This window comes from Lycorma delicatula, chromosome 5 (assembly GCF_047948215.1).
Source record: "Lycorma delicatula isolate Av1 chromosome 5, ASM4794821v1, whole genome shotgun sequence".
Taxonomy (NCBI): Eukaryota; Metazoa; Arthropoda; class Insecta; order Hemiptera; family Fulgoridae; genus Lycorma; species Lycorma delicatula.
Window position 1 is genome coordinate 151,813,763 of NC_134459.1, and position 24,685 is coordinate 151,838,447.

Here is a 24,685-nt window from a genome sequence, read left to right on the forward strand (position 1 = left end):
CAAAAAAAATAAATATTAAGAGGAAAATTACCAAGTAAAAGAATTAACGTCTCACGTTTTTTTTTTTTTTTGTAATAATTAATACACTGTAGAAGCTAGGGTAAGCTTATACGTGGTAAATGGAAACTTTTTTAGCGTTTGTAAAATGCAATGCCTGACCAGGATTCGAACCAGTGATCGAAACGTTATAACTCCGTCACGGAGAGTGGCGATCGGTAATTATAGAAACATTAATTTTTTTTGTAGCCTTTTGGACAATAATTATTCAAATAACAGTTTTCGATATGTACACAGTACAATAATTTATCTGAATAACTACCAAAAGACCAAATGTTATAAAAAAAAAATAAATAATCAAGCTGCAAAAGAGTTGGAATGAATATTTACTGCCTTGTCGCCTTACAACCGTACGATGCATACCTCTTCACAAAACTGTAATAGTAATTGCATAACTTAAAGCATTTATGGTATAAATAAATAACATTGATAATATTTAAGTTATATGTAATTAGTTTCAACATGTTATAAACACGGTTAATTTCTATTTTTATTGTTTTATAATAAACGAATATCGTTTTTACGAACGATATACGCATCCGATAACTTCTTTCGACTTAATATCCTTTTTATCGTATGTATTACTTTCAGAAGAAATTGGGACAAAATAGTAAAAAGTACAATTACTCGTCACTTTTGTGTGAAATTTTAAATTCAAAGGATTGCTTATAAATTACTGAAATATTATGGTAATAAAAAAAAGCTTTTTCCTTATCGTACTATTATATTAAATTATTTTTCAAAATATAGTGTTTTATTATATAATATTTTTTATTATTTAAAAATATATTAAAATATAAAAATAAAGTTGACAGAACAAAATTCTTAAATAATACAATTAGTTTCTTTTTCATATTCGTACTATTGTAACATAAAGGTTTTATTTATTTAAAAGGAAAAAACAATTCTAATTATTTGACCTTTTAAAATATTTTTATTGCAATATTTTTCTTTGTTATGTTTTTATTATATGTCTTTTTCAAGATGAGCATATCAAATAATGGTCTCTTATTTCACGACGTAGTCAAGTATATTGCATTATGTATAACATCGAGGTAGAATACCATTGAGATTAATATAAAATAAAATGTCATTAAAAAATGTTTATTGTTCAATAAAATAGGCGTTGTAATAATAATAAGCCGCAAAGGAAAGAATTACTTGAAAAAAATGCAATACAATAAAAGATTGTGTTATCATTTAATTTTAACGATTATAATCACAAATAAGGATTATCAACAGGGTTAAAATCGAAAGATAATTTTAATAAAGGATTAAAATATAAAATCCTTACTAAATAAATAAAAAAATATAAACTAACTTCTGTTATAACTTCAAGTTGTTCATTAAAAAAAAAAAACGATAGAAAGTTAGCCATTTTAACCTAAGTAGAATTTACGTCCGTTTAAATGTGCAAAAAGGTATAATAACTATTTACATTATCTTGCATAATGTTTGTGTTATCGTTTCAAACACTTTTTTTTAAAGTAACAGCCGTTTATGGTGTATTTAAAAATTTAAGAAATGGTGTATTTAAAAAAATACAAAAGTCGTATTTCGATACGTTTTATGAAAGAATGTGTTTTTAAAATATAATCACCAAATACCCGTGGAAGAAAATGGTGTTTCGTTTTTAAATAATCAATTTTGTAAAGAAGATAGTACTGTAACAACATAATTTACTGTTATTCTTACTGCTGTTCTATGCTTCTGTCGTAACTAATAAATGTTTTACTAGAATTAAATCGCCCGCTTTGACGTGGATTTATTTAATCAATTCTTTTTTATTAACGACACTTTGTGGTAAATAATTGTTATTTTTAATAAAAATTCATATTTTTTTAACAAAGCTTTTCATCAAATGAATATACCAGCTTTTAAAATTAAAAAAATTTCTGAAAGAGCTATTTCTTGAATAACGGCTGATAAATTGAAAATAATTAGTCCAAAGCTGCCCAAATTTGAGCAGCTTGAGGAAAAAAATTAGAAAAGATTATTTATAAGAAAGTTAAATGCATATATTTTAGAATTTTGTTTTCACATTTAACATTGGCGTGAAAAGTGAAAAAAAAAAAAGAGTTAAGTAGTTAAAAACTATTTTTTTGTCATTCTTATTCTAAGCCAATTTCAGTAATGAATGGGATTAGTCGACGAAAGCCCGTTGGACCTACAGACTGATCCCGGACCTCCAGAGATGGCTGTGCCGAAAAAATGGAGAACTAGGGTATGCGAGTAGACTCAGAGTCTTATGGTCAGGGATGTTTCAAGGTGTACTTGCGCGCGCGGACGCTGAGACCCTCTGCGGAATGCGATTACTGCGGGGAGTAGGACACCGTAGAACACAAGGGCTTACCCCCAGAGAACATCATCGGGACTACGCTCAGACCGAACGAGCGCGGCACGCGGTGACCACGATGCTGGTTAAGATCATCCGCATCGAGTTGGCGGAAGATGTCCAGAGGTGAATAACTACCTCTAATTCTCCCTTGGGGTAGGCTCCCCGCCCCAAGAGGTCGAAATAAAAAAAAAATCAGGAACTCGACAAGTGCGAGGCGTGCGGCCATCAATGGAGGCGCGGATGGAGACAAGATTCATGGTATGCTATGATAATACTATAAAATGGGCAAGGCATCCCATTTTGTATAGAGGGAGGGGTTTTAGTGGGTAGGGCCGCAAAGAACAGTCCCACATTACTATGGGGTATGAGACCACTTGGTGCTTATAAAAGGTGCCTCCTCCGACAAAAAAAAAAACTTTGGTATAAAGTGGAGGATAAATTTTCACCTTCACTTTTATGGCATATGATGAGAATTATTGAGCTTCAGGAAATTTTTCAGGAAACTGATTATAAATAAAGTAATAGTTAAAAAAAATACTTTGAGTTTTATACTTAATGACCGAGATTGTTCTTGCTGGAAGCTTTGTAGCTTTCTTACGTGAACATTAAACTTTCAAGAGTTCTCTAACAGATCCGCTGAGTTCAATGAATTCCATCATTAAATACTCGTAGTGATAACACAATATCGTAAACAACATAATTATTAAAATAATATAGGATAAAAGTAATTACCGTCTGTCAGGATATACACAATAGCTCCAGTTTTTTTCATCAAAAGCTAGACCGTCATTAAAATAGTATTTTCTTCTAACATTCCGACCTCTATCCCATATACCTTCTAGTCTAGCGTTGTTTGGAAACCATATCGTACCCATACCTTGAAACATTCCGTCATTGAAGTTTCCGTGGTAATCGACATCTGTAAAAAAACATTTTGTAAGCACAAAGTTACGTAACTCAATCTACTCCTCAATTTACATGATACTGAAATAATAAGGGGGTTATCCAAAAAATATTTCCAAGAAACATTTTCACCTTTCTTCAACATACCTAGTGGTATTTTCCATATTACCCTATTGCGAACGTTAGTTGAAAAATATCTTATTTCTTTTTAGTTTTCGATTATTCAGTAAAATATAAATTTACGCATATATAATTGTGAATAGTTCATGAGAATTATCTTATAAAAATGAATGCATATTTCAGCTTGGTATGCCTACGGAGGGGAAGGTTTATTTTAACGGAGTGATAGAGATAAAACAATAATTGAAGAATCGCTAATACATATTTTATATAAACCCCTCTACATTTAATTAGAAGCGTTAACACTACCGCTCTCCATTCAGTGTTATATTCCTTCTTTCCACAAAAGTTTGACATAAAATACTTTTATATTTTTGTTTTTTTTTTAATTATTCCTGTATCTCAGACCATCGACTGTATCAGTTGGTTTGTTATCGATTAATATTTATTGTATTAATTTACAACCAATCTATAATTTATTTTTTTAAACATTAAATATCATTTATAATTCATAATATATTATAATGTCGTCACTCTGACGTAGATGCATTGTTGCTTATTCTGTTCCAATGTTGTTTACGTCAGTGGCGTTCTGTTCGCTACAATTATTATCAATTATAAGCAAGTGAAATATTTAAACACGCCTTGAACTTTACCGACACCAAATGCCAATTCTATATAATATTAGCGTTTGTAAAAAGGCATAAACTGGTCTTTACATCTATCGGATAAAAATGATCTTCAATGATGGCCTGGAAGTAGCTACAGGCCTGAGCTTTTACGCCATATCGTATTTAAGAAATCAAAGGAAAATCGGCTAGACTAGTTTATTCATAGAAAGAGATGAGTTCTTTCTCGGGACGTTAATATAATGTCGGTAAAATATATCACCTGCAATTAGCCTCCAAAGGTATGTATCGAGAATACTACAACCGTTTTTATGTTTGTTGTTTCTGATCGGTTTGTAGAAACCCTTCTAGGAGATATTCGTGAATTTATTGAACCGGGTACAACAGTCGTATCGTAGTATTTTTCAATTACTTGGAATAAATTTCAGATAATTGACGGTAAACCACTCGGAGAACTTCGTAAATTCATGAACGAGTGCGCGTAGCCAGAAAATGAAATCGTTGTAAACAGCTGCAAAGCGTCGAAATAGAAAAGAAGAAATTGTTACATTTTAATCATGGGAGTGCTTGTGTCGCCATCGAAACTAAACCCAAAACAACGATTTTATTGAAGCGGTGTTGGAAGATATAAAGTAATTCTTGCTATCAAAGAAGCTTAGAAATGGAATAATGGGTATTTAAATCTATATTTTCTACATCAATAGCCCTTCAAACAACTACAAAATTTTTTTGCCCATTCAACTTCAGTGGTCTGTGGTAACAAAAGATATATGTTTAATTAAAAAAAAAAAAATCGTTTTTATATTTATTTTACATTTAAATCCATGTTGCAACTTACCCATTGCATTTCAAATGTAAAAATTTTAATTTTTTATAGCTCTTACCGCTTTAGTAATTTTTGAAAAAAAAATTAGTCAAAACTTTTTATCCCTTGCCAAGAAAATTACAACTTTGTTTATACAAAGGAATACAAAAGTTTGCTTGTAGGGATAATTGGCTGAACCGATTTAAAAACAGAATCAAATCGTTTTTGACAAAAATGAGCGATGAAGAAAGCAGCGTAGATAATTCTGACGTTGGCTGGATGAAAAATGGTCGCTAATAATGTAGGATTATGAATAGGAAGACATATCAGACGCTGATGAAACGGCCTTACTTTATAAATTAATAACGGGCAAAACATTTAAATTTAAAGAAAAAAATGTGTCGGCAGAATGCATTCTAAAGTATGCGTACTGTTCTTAACGTAATATTTTTATGTTTCGTGTTATGTGTTGAACTCACTTTTGCCTTCTAAAAGTAGGTAGTTCAATTCCTTTGTTAGTTAGGTATTTTCAGTCTTGCTTAAGACTTGGTGAGCTGTGTGAGATTGTTTTGAGTTCATTAATTAGTAGTACACCGATGGGAATGTCACTCGTGGCATCCTGGCCGAGGCGGACTGGAATATGTCAAAAGTCGAGGTTTCGAAGATAACCTCCGATAAAGCCCATAAGGGATCGTTACCGAACGACCCCTTATCTTAAGGAAGGGGTGACACGGAGGGTGTCTTCCCTACGGGGTCAGGATCTTCTTCTGTGTTCGAATATGACTGGATCTGAAAATAACAAAACTGTTGGTCATTGGAAAATCAAGGAAACCCCAGTTGTTGTAAGAACGTCAAAAAACTTTCGGTTAAGTACTTAACCAATACAAAGGCGAGAATGACTTTTACTATTTTTGAAAGTGGAATTCGTAATTGGGATTGGAAACAGAAAAAAAAAGAAGAGACAAATTTTACTGCTAATTGATAACTGGATGTTGAGCACATCCAGTACTAGGAAACTTCACTAACAAAAATATTATTTTTGTCTTCGAATACTAATGCAAAGCTACAACAAAGACGATCAGGGCGTTATCTACTCTTAAACTTCACTTGAGACGTATATACTGGTATTACAATTAGTTAACTACTTAGAAAAAAAAAAAAAAAATTCAGCTGTTTTGTATGCCATCAAATTAATCAACAGAGGATGGGATAATATATCTTCAACTACAATTAAAAACTGTTCCAAAAAATCCGGTCTTGCTACAGTTATAATTCAAGAAGATTACGAGCCAGATAATGAACTATATTCACTCTCCGAGTGGTTTTGGATCATCCATTCAACAAATATTTTTAAAACGGAATAAATATGGATAATTATGTATACACTGACAACGATCTGTTACTAACCGAATGTCCAGCAGATGAACAAATAACTAATGAAATGAAACACAGGTAAATCAGCGAAAATTAGGATGACACTATGACTGAGAAGCCAATCATTTCCGTCCGTGCAGATAAAGACAGTTTAGAATTGCTTACGAAAATTTGGTAAAACAAATAATGTCAGCGATGAATTTATAAAATGATTAATTTGTTCAAAAATTTTGTTTTGACGATTTCAGGTATAAAAATAAAAACAAGCAACTAAGATTTTTTTTTTTTTAAGTTAGGTTAAAAAAGTTTTTCGTTGTGAAGCCTACATTATTAAGTGTACCGATGATAATATTTAAGTGTGTTTAATCACTGTATTAGAGGTATAATTTATTCAAATTACAGTGTTTTATTTCCGCCTCACAAAGTGAAAATAATCTCCTCACAAATCTTAGGTAAGTTTACAATTTTTTATGCATATAAAGTATTACTATGTGATTAAAATTTTATGCAGTATGATATTAATTTTTTTTAAATAATTTTATTTATAGTCGCATCAACAATTAAAGTCATTAGCTACTTATCAGTGTAATGTAACTGTACCGGTAAACGTGAACAAGCTCAGGCCGACCATTCCTGAGACGTGGGGGTTAATTGAACACAACCAATGGTAAATGGTATTCCTCTGCAACACCGACAAAAAAAAAAAAAAAAACACCAAAGAACACCAATGTCTACGATCTAGTATTCAAATCCGAATAAAAGCAACTAACTTTATTAGGATTTGAACCTGAGAACTCTCGACTTCGAAATCATCTGATTTATGACGACGAGTTTACCGCTAGACCAACCAACCGAGTGGTTTTTAATATTTGTTTTTAAGTTCAGGAATATTTCTTATACAATGTTATATTCTATTTATCAGTTATTTTTCGTGTTTAGAGGAGAAGATATTTTCTGGTATGAATAGGCTCATTCATTTATGACGAGCATTCGGGTATAACTAGCACATACTGCCAGTCCCTTGAATTTTGTTAAAACCAACTTGCACTGTATAAGAAAACAAATTTAGAAAATGAAAAATTATTAAAATAGAAGGAAAAAGTATATGTAAATATATGACAAACTGCTTGTTAGTCGTATTTTATGCATAACCCCTGAATCAATTACAAACAAATAATTTTTTTTTTATTTACAAGAAAAGAAATCAATACATAAATATAGTTTTTCCGTACAAATAGAAATTCATTCGATTGAAAATAATAACACTGATATTTAATTGTTTAACTAGAAATAAATAATTTTTTTATACTTTATTTATAAATTCGGGAATTAAAACGTAAAAAAAATTCCTTGTTACTCAAAGGCTGTTCCAGTTAAAGGATAAAACAAGATTATGACAAAGTAAGATTAACACTTTTAGCTTTGTTAATTTGGAAATTAAAAAAAATGTTTCACTATATTATGCTTTATCGTTTAAATTTATTACTTATTTTTTTCGATTTTTTCTTATAAATGAAAGTTTAGGAATTCTGTAAAAAGTGTTGTTTACTTTATTTTGAAAATTCTAAATTATAAATCTTACGTTGTAGTTTGTTTCGTAAAATATATTAAAAGAAAAAAGAAAAATTAGACATATTTCAGTTTACTGACCTATTATTAATGCACTTTAATATAAATAACAGGCTATGAAATAATGAATAATTTTACTTGGATAGTAGGTAGGTAATTTCCGGTATCAGTAATATAATTAAGCCGAAATAAAAAAAATAAATTTCCAAACATCTATAATGTTTTCTGTACGTTTTAGAACTATTAATTAAATCTAACAGCAATGTTTATTTTTAAAATATTTATTAATTTAATTAAATAAGTAAATTGTATGTTAAAATTACTGACATGACAATAAAATAAATAACTATATAATAACATCTAATTTTATGTTATGTCTCCTTTAAAAAAAAAGCAATATCATTATTACATATATAATCTTACAATACAAATTTATTAATAAAAGGCTTTTAGAAACATCTGCTATCATATTTTTTCTGTTTAGTCTCCTGAATCGCCGTTATTACTTCAGAGAATGAATAAGGATGATATGTATGAATGTAAATGAAGTGTAGTCTTGTAAAGTCTCAGGTCGACCGTTCCTGAGATGTGTGATTAATTGTAACCCGACCACCAAACAACACCGGTATCCGCGATCTAGAATTCAAATCCTTATAAAAGTGCCTTTACTGGGATTTGAAACTTAAGAACAATCGACTTAAACAAATCGAAATAGCTGATTTGCAATGACGATTTCACCAGTAGACCAACCTACGGGTTGGTCCAGTATCTCTTATCTAATATCATATAAATATAATAAAGTGAAATTTAATTATGCTGATATCGTATTATAAATAATACATATATATTTTAAAGATAAATAATATACCAACGTTGTAAACAAGGAAAAATAGATTTAAATATGTTTTTCTCGAGAAAATATACCGAGTGTCCGAGAATTATCTGAACTTTGATATCTTAATTAGAAAAACGTAATAGTCCTATTAATGAATGGTTGGGCTCTCTTTAACATGTAACTCATAAAGTTTCCCTTGGTATATAATAGATAGCGCTGTGATTACATACGTACCGCAACGTCAGTCACCATGAACCCACAGATGAAAGCACAACGCTTTGTTGTTTACTGAAACAAAATTAGATACACTAGTTCGACGTAATTTATGATCTCGGTATAATTTTGAGCCATATCTAGAAATAGTATTCGTTCGTGGTATGATAAATTTAAAGAAATTGGCGGTGTTGAACATAAGAAGGGTGGGGGTAGCTAAAACATCAGAAGAAAAAATGATCATTCGTCAGGCGTTTGTTCGCAGCCCTGAGAAGTCGACTCGGAGTGCAGCGCGCTACTTAATTCTTTCGCGATCTACCATTCACGACATTTAAAGAAATTATTAAAATTGTGTTATGAATTACAGATATTGCAGCACATTACACCACAAGATCACGCCGCTAGAAAGGAATTTGCGGTGAAAACGATTGAAAGAATTGAATTGTTACTTTAATAAAGTTATGTTCTCAAACGAGGCTACATTTCACGTGTCTGGAAAAGTGAACGCTCAGAACGTTCGAATATGGGGATCAGAGCACCTACAATTACATTTGACCGTATTAGAGATAGCCCAAAAATAAGTGTTCGGTGTGGACTGTTTCACGATCATGTGATTGAATCTTTTTTTTTTGCAGAAACAACGATTAACGCGAATATCTATCTGGACTTGTTAGAAGGGTTTGTTTACCCTCAGCACGAAGAATTACAACCGGAAGTCATATTCCAACAAGATGGAGCGGAGCGCCTCCACATTGGGGTTTATTAGTGCGTGATTTCCTTAACACATTCCCAAATCACTGGATTGGACGTGATGGACCGATTGCTTGGCCACCTCGATCACCGGATGTAACTCCATGTGATTTTTTCCTACGGGGTTTCATCAAGGATAACGGCGGGCCTGTTAATTGGCCCGCCGGCCAGGGCGCTTGAGCCCGAAAAGCTGAGGCGGGAAGTTAACGTCCGTGCCCCAGCGGCTCCCTCGGCCGGCCGACAAAGCCTGCTACTCCGGCGGGGATTTTGGCATCCGCCGGGAACTTCTTTTTTCTTCTTCCATCTTCTTCTCCAGGCGGTGGTCGATGACGAATAAACTTTCGTGAAACGGAACGCAAGGAAGTTTATTATCTCCTTACTAATCGCAGAACCTGACGAATGTCCCTTGCTGCTGTGTCTTTCGTTTATCGGGCGGATCATTATTTATTTACTGGCGGTTATAGATTTCTGTGTTTTATTTATGGACGGAATTGTTATTTGCGTTCCGGTCCTTTACACCGGTGAGAAATAATTGACCGGGGCTGATCGTGGGAGACAGACACATATATGCTTCGTTCTCCCGGCGTGATTCCACTTCAGTCCATCTCCTAAGGTCCTTTCGGTGCTATCACCTTCCGGCCTAGCAGGAATACGCCTTTCGGGGCCTTAGTGTTTGGAGGAAGCAATGCGCTCCCTTCTCCGGAGGGAGTCGCACGTGCTGACTGGTACAAAATTGTAAGGATGATGGGTATTTGGTGAGGTGAAGTTAGGGGACTTTCTTACATCTGGCTGTCTTTGCTGCTGCATCTCAGCTGGGCTCGGTCGGCCGGACTCTTATCCGTGTTGGTGGACCACTTTATCGTTTTTCGTTCTTCTTTTCTTCTTAACTCTGCCTTTCCATAAACCGTTTGTAAAACATTACAGACCGTAAACCTTGTATTGTCCTGTGACTCTGAAAAAGGTAACACGGGGGAAAGTGCAGGCCTCTTCTCTTTTCCGGCTGGTTACTGCTGAGCTTCTCTTCCTCGTTCGTCACTCTCTGTCTTCATGAGGTGGAAAAAGAAGTTTGTATCTAACAAAGTTATATAAAAACTTCGCGTTGGGGAGAGGCGATCGCCTTGTTTTGTTTAATATTTTCATGAAGTAAGAAGCTCAAATGATGACTATTCCTTGAAAAATCTCTAATTTTAAAATCATCCACACACGTGTATCCAGGAATGGTTTGGCGGGACCGAGGCCCCCATATCAGTTTCCTTCACCACCTGAAACATACAGAAAACAGAAACAAAAGAAGCATGCCCTCTAGTTAGAGGAGGGGTATTATGATCACAACCTCACACGTATCTTTACAGTGGAAGAACGTAGCTTACTGCCGTGATGGGAATGTTACTTTTAATGGTCCTTTTCATTAAATGTATACAATTGTTATTTTTTAAAAGCCCTATTAGGGGCAACAATAAGTTGCAAAGGTTTCCCCCCTTTTTTAGATCATCCGATGTAGAGGCTCCTAGGCCTTGTTTATCATTACTCTATTCTCGTTCTGCCTATTCACGGTTTACTTCTTTTATTGTCAACACGATTTTTCTGTCATTGCAACTTTGAATGCTTATAACTCGATAACTTAACGGAAAAACCGGTTCCATCATTGTTTTTATTGTAAAATGTTAAATCGAAATCATGTGTCTTATGTCAATCTTATTGTTTAAAAAAATTAAGTTTGATTCAGTATGCAGGATTCAAGGTGGCGGAGGAAAATTAAAAACCCACCATAATGCAGATTTTTTTTTAACTATGAAGAACCCCATTTTTCTTTCTGCCTCTAAACACATCTCTCAGATATGCAGCATAAAACTGTTTTCATAGTTAAATATCACACGAGATTGGTATATATATATATATATATATATATATATATATTTTATACCAGCATTCCCGTCTTTGTCAGGGGATTAGCCGGCCAGGGCCCTACCCCAAGGACTACTTTGCATTCTGTAAACTCATGCTTGTGAGAATAATAATGATAAATAAAAGTTAATGCCTGTTTAATTTGTAAAAAACTATCGGTGGACTGTATTTTCTTTGTAGCAACAGTTTAATCAGTTCAGGACCCACTAATAGGTTTTTAGATTTTCCTTCGCAGCTTCGTTCGCGAAATACATAATCAGAATTGCAAATATAAATTACCATACAATGTTACCAAATGTCATAAAGATTGATTCAATAGCGGTATTTTAAAACGGCATAATTGTAAAAAATAAAATTGTCTTCATACCCCTTAAATATTGAAAAAAAAACCCGAAAACGCTTTTTAGATATTTATCTAAAGAGTATTTTCAAGGCCAAATCGACTGAATATGTCGTTTAATATAGTCGGAAAAGTTTTAATTCGTTAGAAATTTGTTTACCTTCCTTTACTCCTTTCAAGGTCGAATTTCAAAAAAAAATCTAAATATGTGTTTTTAAACATTGCAGACCTAGCAGATGTCAAGATGTAAAAGTAAAACATTTAGAATACTTCCTATAAAAATAACCAGAGATAATCTGATTTTCCTATTATTTTATCATTAGTTAGCGGTTGCGTAAATTGTTTATGGATAAGTATAAAAATTTAGCGTAAAAATGAATATTTTACTCGTTTTTACACGCTATTTATTTCATAATTTTATCAAAGAAATTTTAAATAATAATCTTGACTTAAGTATTTAAAAAGGAGGAAATTATTTTATTTTAGGATAGTTTTTTAAAACTGGTTTAAAGTACGTTAAATTAAAAAAAAAAATCTTTAAAACGAGGTATTAATAATGAAAGTTTATTATATTAATTCTAAATATAGGAGTAATTCTCCTCCCAAAAATATACATTTACAGAAAACAAATGAATTATCTCGTACGTAAAGAAATTATTTTTTTCGATCAATAAATATAACATTTTTTAAAAATGTTATAAAATTTTTTTAAAACATAAAAAAAATCTGAAATATTTAATAATAATGTTAGTTAAAAGTAGTTTTTATATACATAATATTTAATTAAAAGATCGATTTAATGTCCTCTACAAAAGCATCGTTAAAACTGGCCGTGTTGGACACGTTTCTGGCCAAACATTGTACTCAGAATAACACTTTTCACTAGGGCTTCTTTTTCAAACTTTCGCTAACACACACCACGAAATTTCATCTTTAAATAAGTTTCCATCATGAATACACGTTCTTCAATAGTATGTCTTTTGTGACTTTTTTTGTTTTCCGTAGGGTCGAAGAAAAAGCTCTGCCAGCCCCCGTCAAGCAACCTCCCCCTTATAGAGCAGCCCGGACCACCCGCCTTTCGGCGTTACTCACAGGCTGCTGTGTCCTTGCGGGCTTCTACGTGAATGAATCGGAGAGTCGTCGGCATATCAACGACTAGGGATTCCCGACTGCCTCCGTACCAAGGGTATCTCCTCCTCATCAATCTGTGCAAACAGCTATTGCTGTCGGCTCTCTTCTGCCGTATTCCTGCTACGTATGCTCTTGCACAACGTGTCTGTGGCCTCCCAGGAGGCCACAGACACGACAATAATTTAACGACAATAACACAGACTAGACAATAATTTGTCCGTTATGTTATCTGGGTTCAATTGTCCCACAACCGGCAAACACCTCTGCCTCTCTGAGACTCACCTTTCACATTCAAAAAATGCTCAGCCGTGTCGTTCTTCCCGAAATAGATGCAGCCCGAGTTAAGCCTCCTTTTCATTCTACACAGGTAGGAATTAAATGTCCCGTGGTCCGTCAACAGTCGGATCAGCCAGAAGTTAACCTCCTCGTGCCGCCGACAGACCCATTTCTTGACATCAAGGATGATGCGGTGAGACCATCATCCAACGTCAACTGCTTCCCACCTGTTTTGCCGCTCAGTTAGCATACTCTCGAGTGCTACTTCTTTGGACTCTCCATTAGATCTTTTTGCCACCTGTAGCTCAACCGGGAGGGCCCACCTGCTACCACGAACACCGCCTCCATGGACACAGTCCTGTATGCCGATGCGATCGTCAATGCAATCTTCCTTTGTTCTTCAATAGCTAACAGCATATTAATAAACAACAACACAAGATTACGCAACCTTATTCAAAAGACTGCTCGACACTGACTGGCAATAATCAAATGTGCAGGCGATAAACAATCCTCCAACTTCAGCTCCAATCGTACCACATACTTTTACCAATCTCATACCAATATATGCGTTTTAAAAAAAATATGCATTTAGTATAAGCTATTATGGTGGGGGGGGGGGTCTCTTTAATACAGTATTCAGCTTAAAAGAGACTGTATTAAAAGGTACTTGTATTCTTTTGTGAGATTTATTTGAAATCTAATAATGTTAATAAGTACCGTGTATTATATTTATGTATTTGATGACAATAATTAAATTCAATTCCGGAAATCAATGTAAAACTTTTCCATACGCTTTTTATTTATTTATTCTCTTTTACAGTCATTATTTTACGAATTCAATAAATAATGTATGAAAATTATAAACATGTATTATTTTTGAATTAAAAAAAAGAAGATACAATCGTTATTCAATAATTGTATAAGAAATATAAAATAATATAACCGACAGAATTATTATTATTATTAATTTATTACTCATGTTTATGTAAATGAAGAGTATATGAATGTAAACTATTATATCAGGATTAGTTAAGTAGAAAAACTTTTACATTCACATTTATATAAAGATTTATTTTAACACATCAAAATAGAGTAATTAAATTATTAAAGAAAAAAAATTTCCGTTTATAGTATTTTGTGACTAATATAAAATTATAAATATTTTATAATTATGCATAATCACGGTTTTGTTTATTTGATTGTTTTTTTTTTACTTTCACTAACATATAATAAAATAAAAATAGAAATTATTTTTAAATTTTGTTAATTAACACTTACGCATTAGTTATAGCCTACCTCTGGGAACGGTAGAATTATTATACTTTGGTTATTACTAGTTTGGTAATTTTCCAAGCGATTCACATCTTAAGTTTTATATCATTAATCTACGCTATAAATTTTAATATTTACTACACAACGTTTTAGCACGTATTATGATTTTATTACTTTTTTTGGTGTCATCAGTCATTTGAATAATTTGATTTTATTTCCTGCAACTCTCACTTCTGTACTAATCTTTTAGCAGCAATATATTTTTTTATATTCTACATTCTCATTAATCCACTCTACATGTTACATTTTTATTTTCCTTCAAATGTTTTTAAAAAAACACACATCCCTTTAGTAAAAAATTAACTAAACCTGGATACCTTAACCGAATACAATGACATATTTCAAAGGCCTTTCTATTGGTTTCCTTTTAACCTTTCTTAACGTTCACTATTAGCTACTGCACACTGCTACAATATATATAAATTTTTAAAAAATGCGCTAATTTTTATTTTATACTAGCAGACCCGGCAATGCTTCGCTATTGCCGAAGAGTGGGAGAGAGAGAGTATAAATGAACACAATTTAAAATTTGATAAAAAAATTAAAAAACTTACCTTCACAAATTTTACCTTTCACTTATTCTCCTTTCCCTTTTCCCTTTCCAACTTCTCCCTTTCACCCTTCTTCCTCACAACTCTCCCAGTTTCCTTTCTACCCTTTCCCGTTTTCCCCTTTTTCTCTTTCCACCTTTTCCCCTTTTCCATTTTCCCTTTTGCCCGCCCGTAAATAGGTCCATTAGTTTTTTGGTCTTTAGCGGATACACATACGAAAATGCCTATATATATATATATATATATATATAGAATAAAAAAGTCTGTTTGTATATTTGTTTGTTTCGTAAATATCTCGACACCGGCCCACCTAGCGGGTATAGTTTTTGCAAAAATATTTCTTTTCACGCAACTAATATTCATATTCTGAATATGAACCAAATCGGTCCCATAAATATAATTTTTCTAAATATCTCAACCCCAGCGCCATCTAGCGGGTTCATTTTTTGCATAGATAATTATTTCCATGTAAGTAACTTGTATTCTGAATATGAGGCAAATCGGACCATAAATACAATTTTTCGAAATATCTCGACGCTAGCGCCACCTAGCGGGTCCAAACTAATTCAGATACCTTCCCTGGCGTGCGTCCAACCGTTCCCCAAAGTTTCATCGCTATCGAATGAACGGTTTAGGAAGGCATAAGAGACATACAGACAGAAAAACACTCATTTTTATATATATAGATTACCTAATTTCTTTCCTGCATAAAAGCTGTCCTTATTTATTTTAGTCTATGTTTGACATCAATCTTATTTCATCCATTCTTTCTCGTAATTTTAGTTTTTTTCCTACGTAAAAAAAAACTCGGCTATTTCTATTCTCTTATCTTAATACTTTCCTCATTATCCCTCTTTCAGTCACTTTTCTTTCTTTTTGTTTTACTCGTAGCCTATTCATTTTAAATTAAATTTTTCTCATAATAATAAATCCAATTATTTATTAATTAATGTAATACATAAAATTTAGATTAGAAATGCTTATGTACCATTTACAAAAAAATAAAATAAATACATTGAAAATAAAATAAAACCACTAAACCGTCAATTGAAAATAGAATAAAATTCGAGAAGCTTAGATTTAGCATCAAAAACATCTAATAATAAGAAAACATTCTCCAATATCACGAAATTAAGACATTATACAACAGTAATAAGACCAGTAATCTTACATGATACTGAAACATTACACCTCGAAAATTCCATATGTATAAAAATGTTAAATTCGTTTGTGTAGGCTTCAAAAACTCAAAATGTTCTGCACCGATTGGGCTCAAATTTTAGCACGATGTATAACCCGCATCAAATACTGTTTTCACCTATTTTTAACAAATCTATCTATTTTTAATTTGTACATTTTTAATTTGGAAATGTAAAAAAAGGAAAACCAATCAGATCAATGCAAGATAGCCGCTGTCAAACACAACGACCAATCACAAAGAGCCCGTATGGCCGTTGCCAATGTAAACAAAATCGCAACTGATTAAGTAACAAATTTCTTTGAATTATATTTAACAACTAAAACATCTGTATTGTATTAAAAAAACCAAAAAAAAAACACCAAAACAAAAAGAAAAGCCACCAAGAAGGATGACTTACAGTAAATAAATTAAAACACCCAACTTTCTTATAGCCCAGATAGACTTAAGACTATGCAAACAAAAAAAGTCGAAATAACCAAATACACAGAAAATAATATCCCTACATAATGACCAAAAAATCCTTTGTTAGGTTAAATATTCACTTTTGAATTCTTTCTCAGAAATGCCTTCTGAATTTACAGAAGGCATTTATAACGCAAATATTTATAACGTTAAATATTGAAGACAAGTGCTTAGATAATGCAAATAAAGTTCTTAGTCAATTGGGAATGCCAGCACCCACCCGAGCTGCGATTGCTTCATTTGATGTGGATTTACGCCGTGAACAGAGTTACAACATTGGTGATCTTCCGTCATATGTCCGATCAAACATTCCCAAATTAACGCGTGAACAGAAAGGCATTTATGATCGCATAATGCAAATGATAAATGACGGAGTTGGGGAGACCTTCTTCTTGGATGCGCCAGGAGGAACTGGGAAAACATTCCTCATTAGATTGATTCTAGCAACGGTTCGATCAAAAAATGACATAGCCTTAGCTTTTGCTTCGTCTGGAATAGCTGCAACATTGTTACCAGGTGGAAGGACTGCGCATTCAGCTCTGAAGTTGCCATTAAACATGCAAATCATCGAGACTCCCGCGTGCAATATTTCCAAAGCATCCTGTATGGGAAAAGTATTACAAAAATGTAAACTCATTGTTTGGAATGAATGCACGATGGCACATAAAAAATCGCTTAAAGCTCTTGATCGATCGTTACGAGATAAGGGTTAGATAGAGGGTTATATATCGTGCTAAAATTTGTTTTTATCGTATTTTTTTTTTTTAATAAAATACAGATGTTTAGCTGTTATATAATTCAAAGAAATTTGGTCGTTGTGTTTGACAGCGGCCATCTTGCATTGATCTGATTGGTTTTTCTTTGTTTACATTTCCATCCGATTTATTGGTCTCTTATTAAAAAACTGTACAAATTAAAAATAGATGAAAACAATCTTTGATGCGGGTTATGTATCGTGCTAAAATTTTAGCTCAATCGGTGCAGAACATTTTGAGTTTTTGAAGCCTACACAAACGAACTTAACATTTTTATATATATAGATATAATACGTATAATCAATACACACACACATACACTCGCGCGCGAGCACAAAATAAAGTAGTTTATAAATATCGGGAGTTATTTCTGGTAAAAGGGTAAAATGAATTTTTATCAATCTTCCTTGGTGAATCTGCAATATTGTGTTTGAAAATATCGATCACTTACTTGAACATGTTTAATATGAATATTAAATCAACAAATCAACATTCGTAGATTTCTGTTTATATCGAATACGTCGAATAGCAACATTTGAATCCTTAAAATAAAATAAACTTGGTTATGATATTTTTAAAAAATACATCAAATTCTGGAAACTTGTGTTGAGTTAAGAAAAAAATAAGAAAATAATTTTTATTGAGAAATAAAAATAATTGAGAGAAAAATAAGGACATTATTTTTATTTTTAGACAAGAATAAAACAATTTTTAATTTGAAAAGGAAGGTGATAGATTAGCTCTCGAAGTAGTCTATATGGAAGAGTGCACATATACTTATGTCTGTCCGAGTAATACTGTATTTCATGTGCATTATCTAGTTCGATAAACGCACCGTTTTTGTATTAATTGTTTTATGTCTCATAATAGTCGCTTAATACAAACTATTTAATCGAAATATTAAACATACACAAACAGAATTTAATGTTATACTGGAAAAAATGTTTTTGTGTTGATAAAATTCCAAGATTTAATATAAAAACAATATTCTACAATAATATTTCTACAATATTTTTGAACGTGGAAATATTCAAGCTAAAATTAAAACGACTAGAGATAATTAATAAACAAATAAACACTCAAGCTAATGTAAAATTTAAATTGTTAAAATGAAGATCGGAAGGATTAGTTTCAAGAAATTGTTTAACTGTTAGTTAGAGTGGGAGCGATAAAGAAGAAGAGGCCATTACAGGAGGGTTGTGGAGTGGGAGGGGCTTAACATCGCTATTTATTCGACGATCCCAATTCAGAAAGATTCAGAAAAAAAAGTAGTTTTGAGAGTGGAGGTACTCTGAAACTCGACAACTACGAATGTTAAGAGTGACAATGCTGGGAAGGGCAGAAAATAACATTCGATTATGAAAATTTTTTCAATGGGACCCAAATTTCTTTTCTGAACATTTTCATTTTATTAGCAATTGTACTCAAAGTAATGCACAATTAAATCATTAATATTTAAAAACCCTACCTAATATTAAAAATATAAATCTGCCAAGGAAAAAACCGGGTAAGTTTTTAACACTTTGCTGGATTTTTTCTTGAAGGTAGTTCAAACCCAAATGTCATCTTTAGTATATCTCATAAAAAGATGCGATAAAAATATTAACAGTTTAATTATAAACGAATTTAGGGCATCTATTACTGTATAACATGTTTGAAGACTGCTATAGTATGCGTTTCGAAAGAAAACGCAAGTTTCTTTTTTGAATTGTACATCTCTTTTAAGTTATATATTTTGACGCTTAGTAAAAATGGATTATTCCATATTAAAACATTTTTTCCTTCGTTATTATTCTGAAGTGAAATTTATTTAAAGTAATCAATAGAAATTATGAAAAATAAAATTAAACCGTTTTTTAGGGTTGTTTTTCCCAATAGGGCAATTCAACATTCATAACTAAAGAAATTACATAAAAAGTTAACGTTTAAAATTTTATCTACCGTTTAAGATTTTTTCAAGTGGTCGGAGTCGCCGAAAAAATTGATAATCCGGTTCTCAGAGAAGGTAGAAAATTTGTTTAATGATAAATCATGTATTTTAATTAACAGTTACGGGAGTATTCGTCACTGTTGACGCGCATGATGAGGAATCTGATTAGAGACTGGCTTCTTGCAACCTACGACGCCCTATAGCTGTATACTATCACCTCCACTGTACTTTGAAGCAATAGTAACATCACTTCAGATACAACAGATAAAAATACTGCGCATCTATGTGTTTACGACTTTTAAACTTTGACAACAATACACGTATAGTTCAGTTTACGATAAGTTAAAAAAAGGGTTATAAAATAAAAAGGAATTTCCATTAAAACAAACAGGAATCTCGAACATCTATTAAAAAAAATACGTAAAATTGCTTTACAGTGCTTTAAAAAAGTATCAATAGAATGGGTATCTACGCAATACCTATAAATTTTTCTTCGCTTATGTCAATTTAAATCTCTAAAATGAAATAATAAAATATTTTTAATACGAATAGCTTCATAGATAAAACTCTATTTTTTCTTCATAAAATTTAATCTAGATCAAAAGAATAAAAAATAAAAAGCATTGAAATCGGTAAAACTTATTGGAAAACCAAAATTACGCCTTTTGTGTCAAAAGATTATTTCTTTTTTTTATATTAATAATATATCTATAATCTTCACCCTTGAATGCAGAAGGGAGTATTTTAGCTAACCTGGATTCGAACCCGGAATCCTTAGTGAAAGCCTGAAACGCTTACACTTCGCCACGAAGGGAATGAATTCCCTTCGTGAAGCCTATTACAATAACTGTAAATATAAGAAGATAATCTGATGCGAGAGTAGGCAGGTGGGAATAATAATTTTGATAGTAAATAATATTCCATGACGATATTACTGAACTCGTTAACGATATAATTATAAATTATTCATAAGAATAACGAAAAAACTGTTTACTTACCGTGAAACATTTTGTATTCTCCATAGCCGGTCATGCCAAATGTATTCCATAATCCTTTATATTTACTTCCGATGCTGAAAGTTACTTCTTGAAAATCTTCGTCAAGTTTCGTTTTAACTTTATACTCTTCTACATGGCTTTTTTCATCAGAAATTGTAGGAATAGTTATTTCATCTTCATCTTTACTTTCCTCTTAAATATAAAAATAAGAGAAAAAAATTGTTAAGTAATTAAACTGTCATATCCTATCAAATAAAAAAAAACCAATATAAATTTAAAATGGAAACGATCTCTTAATGGCTGCTGTAATAAAAAATAGTAATGATTTTTTCCACGCATCTGCAAGTATTTCAGTTATGTAAAACGCTGTTAAATACAAAAATAAATTTATAATAATCCCACAATTTATTTTAATTAAATCTAACAAAAAAAAAATCATTTTACGTTTGTTACTTCTTTCATTAGAAAGTGTTTGTACTTTCAAAAACTTTCCAAGTCTTTATTCAAAAAGTCTTCCTTCATTTTTTTATGAGATTTTTATGAAATTGTATCCATCCATATCTTTCCTTTCAAAAACTTTCTTTGAATAATTTTAAAAAATAGTCATTTTTCCGTTTTATGTAGCAGTTTTATAAAATTTCAACGAAAGTGAGTGTATATTTAATCCGATTCGAATACGCAAAAGAACATTGTGTTACATAATTATGAAAGTATGTAATTAAGAGAAAAATTAATTTCTGTCCTATTAATAGATCTATCTAATGAATATCTAAAATAATAGAACCTATTTTAGTATTTTGTATTTTAGAAGGCCCGAGGGCTTATCCGGTAGTCATTTCAACCATTATTCATATTACATAGTGACCGGGAAGGAATCCGTACTCTGGTCGGTTTAAAGTAGCAGTCCTTAACTATTCATTATTGTGATCCTAACAGATCACACTAAGGATGCATCGGTAAAAATATCATAATATCCTCAGTACGGTCACTTCTGTCTCCAGGAACCAATAATAGAAGAGAGAGGATCGAGGAAGAGTGAAAAAACTCCCTGGGGAATATGGAATATTTTTACCCAGATTGATGTAGCAGATTTCTGAACAACGATAACAAAGATTATTTTTAACCATAAAGTAAGCTACGTAGAGAACTATTTAGAAAAAAATATCCTTACACTTGTTTAACATAAAACTGTTCCGACCTACGGTTATTTTTCTAAGAATTATTTATTGTGGAATGAAAAAGAGAGACACCATCTTTCAGACCACAAGGATACGGCACGGTCATCGTATTACATGTAAGATCGTTCTTGCAGCGGACACTACAAAATCAATCATTTATTGTCGTTCTTAGAACGTGACAATATGCGTCTAATTTTTTCTATGATCGCACTATTTTTTAGTTATTAACTAGTTTAGTTATGTATCTAATTATTTACTACTTACAGCATTTAACGGTGTTTATTTACTAACAAATAAATAAATAAATTAACAAAAGAATTTCATCATTTACTTACTTTAACGTAATGGATAATATTTCAAAACGTTGTATACAATTTATCCTTTTTATATTTAACGCTAAAGAAAATCTTTCAGTCGGCCACATAATTCATTGTAAGGTGAAATAACATTCAGAAGTATTAAAATTTTCTTTGCATTTCGTCGTAATTCTTTAAATAGCATGTGAAATATAATTATCGATTGTGGAGGTGGCATACGAAATGATCCCAACATTTGTTTTGGCCATAACTGTTCAGATTAATAATTATTAATGTGTTTTATATTGGCAGAAGTAATAGCAGTTCATGAATATTAGTTTCTTCTCTTTCCGAGCGCGCAGTTTGTGTATCAAAGATGGCTGTCTAAGGAAGGCTGACTGTTGAACAGCGCTGTTTTGTTTTTTAATGAAACGAAAAGTGTGGTGCTTACACAAAGACGGTTTCGTGCACGTTTTCAAACTCGGTGATCGCTCATTTAAAAAAAATACGTAAACATTACGTAAAATCTAATAGTGATGTTTTAGTATTTGAGAGATGCGCGAACGGACTGCCAGTGTTCCTTCTCCACGAATGCCGAAGCTGTTAAACCGGCGTTGCTGAAGAGCCCGGGCAAATCAGTAAGAAAAGCAGCAGCACAACTTGGGATTTGAAGGTGATCTACACAAAAATTTTAAAAACTGATTTTCATTTGTATCCGTACAAATTAACAGTGTTGTCTAAATTAATTAATTAAATAATTGAATTAAATTAATTACGGTTGGTAACAAACATCAAAGAAAGGCATTCGCTTAACGGACTGTGAACCAAAGACATACTGTTGAACAATGTTTGGTTTTCAGATGAGGCACATTTTCACCTAAAAGGGGTTTTTAATAAACTTAACGTGCGTTTTTGGGTTTCCGAAAACCCATACGTGCTTCATGAAAAGCTGCATTACACTGAAAGAATTAGTATGGGCCGCTATCTCAAGTCATGATGTAATAGGACTATGCTTATTTGAACAGGCGTGAACAATGAAGTTTATTTAAATCGTTATCTAAACATGCTGCATAATAATTTTGTTCCTTAACTTCTTGCAAAAGAGTTGCAATTACAAAACGAGTGGTCATGCAGGATGGAGCCAGATTTAACACAGCTAATGTTGTTTTCGACTTTCTGCATGAAACTTTTAACGCAAATGTCATTTCAGACCGATCCCCTAATCGTTTTGCTTGTGGACTGAACTGGTCCCCGAATGGTCCTGATTTCATCTGCGTGATTATTTTCTAAAGGAAAAGATTTTCCTTAAACATCCTCGAACAGCAGTGGAACTGCAAGTGCTGATAACCGAGGCTTGCGACGAGATAACCGAGGATATGTGTAGTCGAATTATTAACAACATAGGAGTTCGTGTGAAAAATTTGCTAGACGTGATAGTGGTCATATTAAACTTATGATAAGCAGAATATAATTTCCTGGTATTTAGTAAACATGTTGTATTTTACTTTTCTGTATTGCGACTCAAATAAATATTTTTTAACGAACAAATTTTGAATCATCTCGTGCGCCACTCTGTATGATTCAATAAACCTAGTCACGTTTTTAGATTCCTTCAACGGGTGTACAATTACATTGATAAATTCTCGATTCATTTCAAGCTGAAATATAACTGAATCCATTTTTTGGGGGAAAAAAAACAAGGTTTGTAAAAGTAAAAAGTACATGAAAAGAACAGTTTGGACGAAATCGTTTTGTGTGAAATGTAAGCATTAAATAACAAGATTACATGAAAGTGTCGAAATTGCTTATTTGCTGAGTGTTGTCATTTTTGGCATAATAAAATTTTGGATCAAACCAAAAGAACCTTAAAAAAGTTAATAATATTAAATAAAAATACTATATACCTCAGTCTTAGAAAAGGAAAATATTTTTTCGAAAATATCAAAAATTCTAAACCATCCTTAGGAAGTAAAAAAAGGTTACAGGAACACCTTTATAAGGCAGGGTAAACATAACCTTGAAATTTTTTACATTATCTATAAAAGGCCATAATTTGTAAAACAAATGACTAAAATGTTTGTTTGACGAAAGCAAGCAGAAACGATAGCCGCATTGTTTATAAAAACAATACCTGTTTAGAAATAAATGTTTGTTTTTATTAATGCTTTGGGAGGATTACCTCCCGCCAAAAAAAATCCGAGAAACTGCTATTTTAAATATATAAATATATTTGTTTCACAATGAAATCACAGCTAAATCTAAAAGTTGTCAAAACGAAACTGTGGCCCAATGTTTACAAACATTTAACCTATTATATTCAAACAACAAGCATACAAGGAGGAATAATACTTACTAAATCCTAAACCCCTAGGGGGAAGACACTGATCTTGTGACGATTCTGGTCGTTACACCAGCACTTCCGTTCATAGCCCAGTTGCGCTTTACCGGAGGTCTTCTTATTCACTCTAACACCGAAGAATATTAATGAATTATTCTTCAAACAAATATTAAAAAAGCTAGACTCCAGTAACAGAAACTTTAATTTGAATCTGATAATATTAATGACCTTATTCTCATATATCTCAAAATTGTTGATCGCAACAGTGGCCATTTTGACTTACAATTGCCCCCAGGTACATCATGAATGTCTCAGATTCATCTCAAGAGGAACACATTGGTGGCGAAGCTGAAAATAGACCGATTCTTCCTTCCTGAGGATCTCGAAGAGATAATGGTC

The 24,685-nt window shown here is 32.2% G+C and overlaps 1 protein-coding gene across 5 annotated transcripts in view; it reads right to left on the reverse strand.

Moving 5' to 3' along the window:
- The window catches only part of LOC142325497 (uncharacterized), a 384,074-nt gene that overhangs the window by 11,184 nt on the left and 348,205 nt on the right, over positions 1 to 24,685 (reverse strand). For all 5 annotated transcript variants that reach the window (XM_075367339.1, XM_075367337.1, XM_075367336.1 and 2 more), the window contains 2 exons: positions 20,475 to 20,666; positions 3,128 to 3,314 (listed from right to left, as the gene is read on the reverse strand). In XM_075367339.1, the coding sequence (XP_075223454.1) occupies positions 3,128 to 3,314; positions 20,475 to 20,666 (379 nt within the window). The remainder of the gene's footprint in view (positions 1 to 3,127; positions 3,315 to 20,474; positions 20,667 to 24,685) is intronic.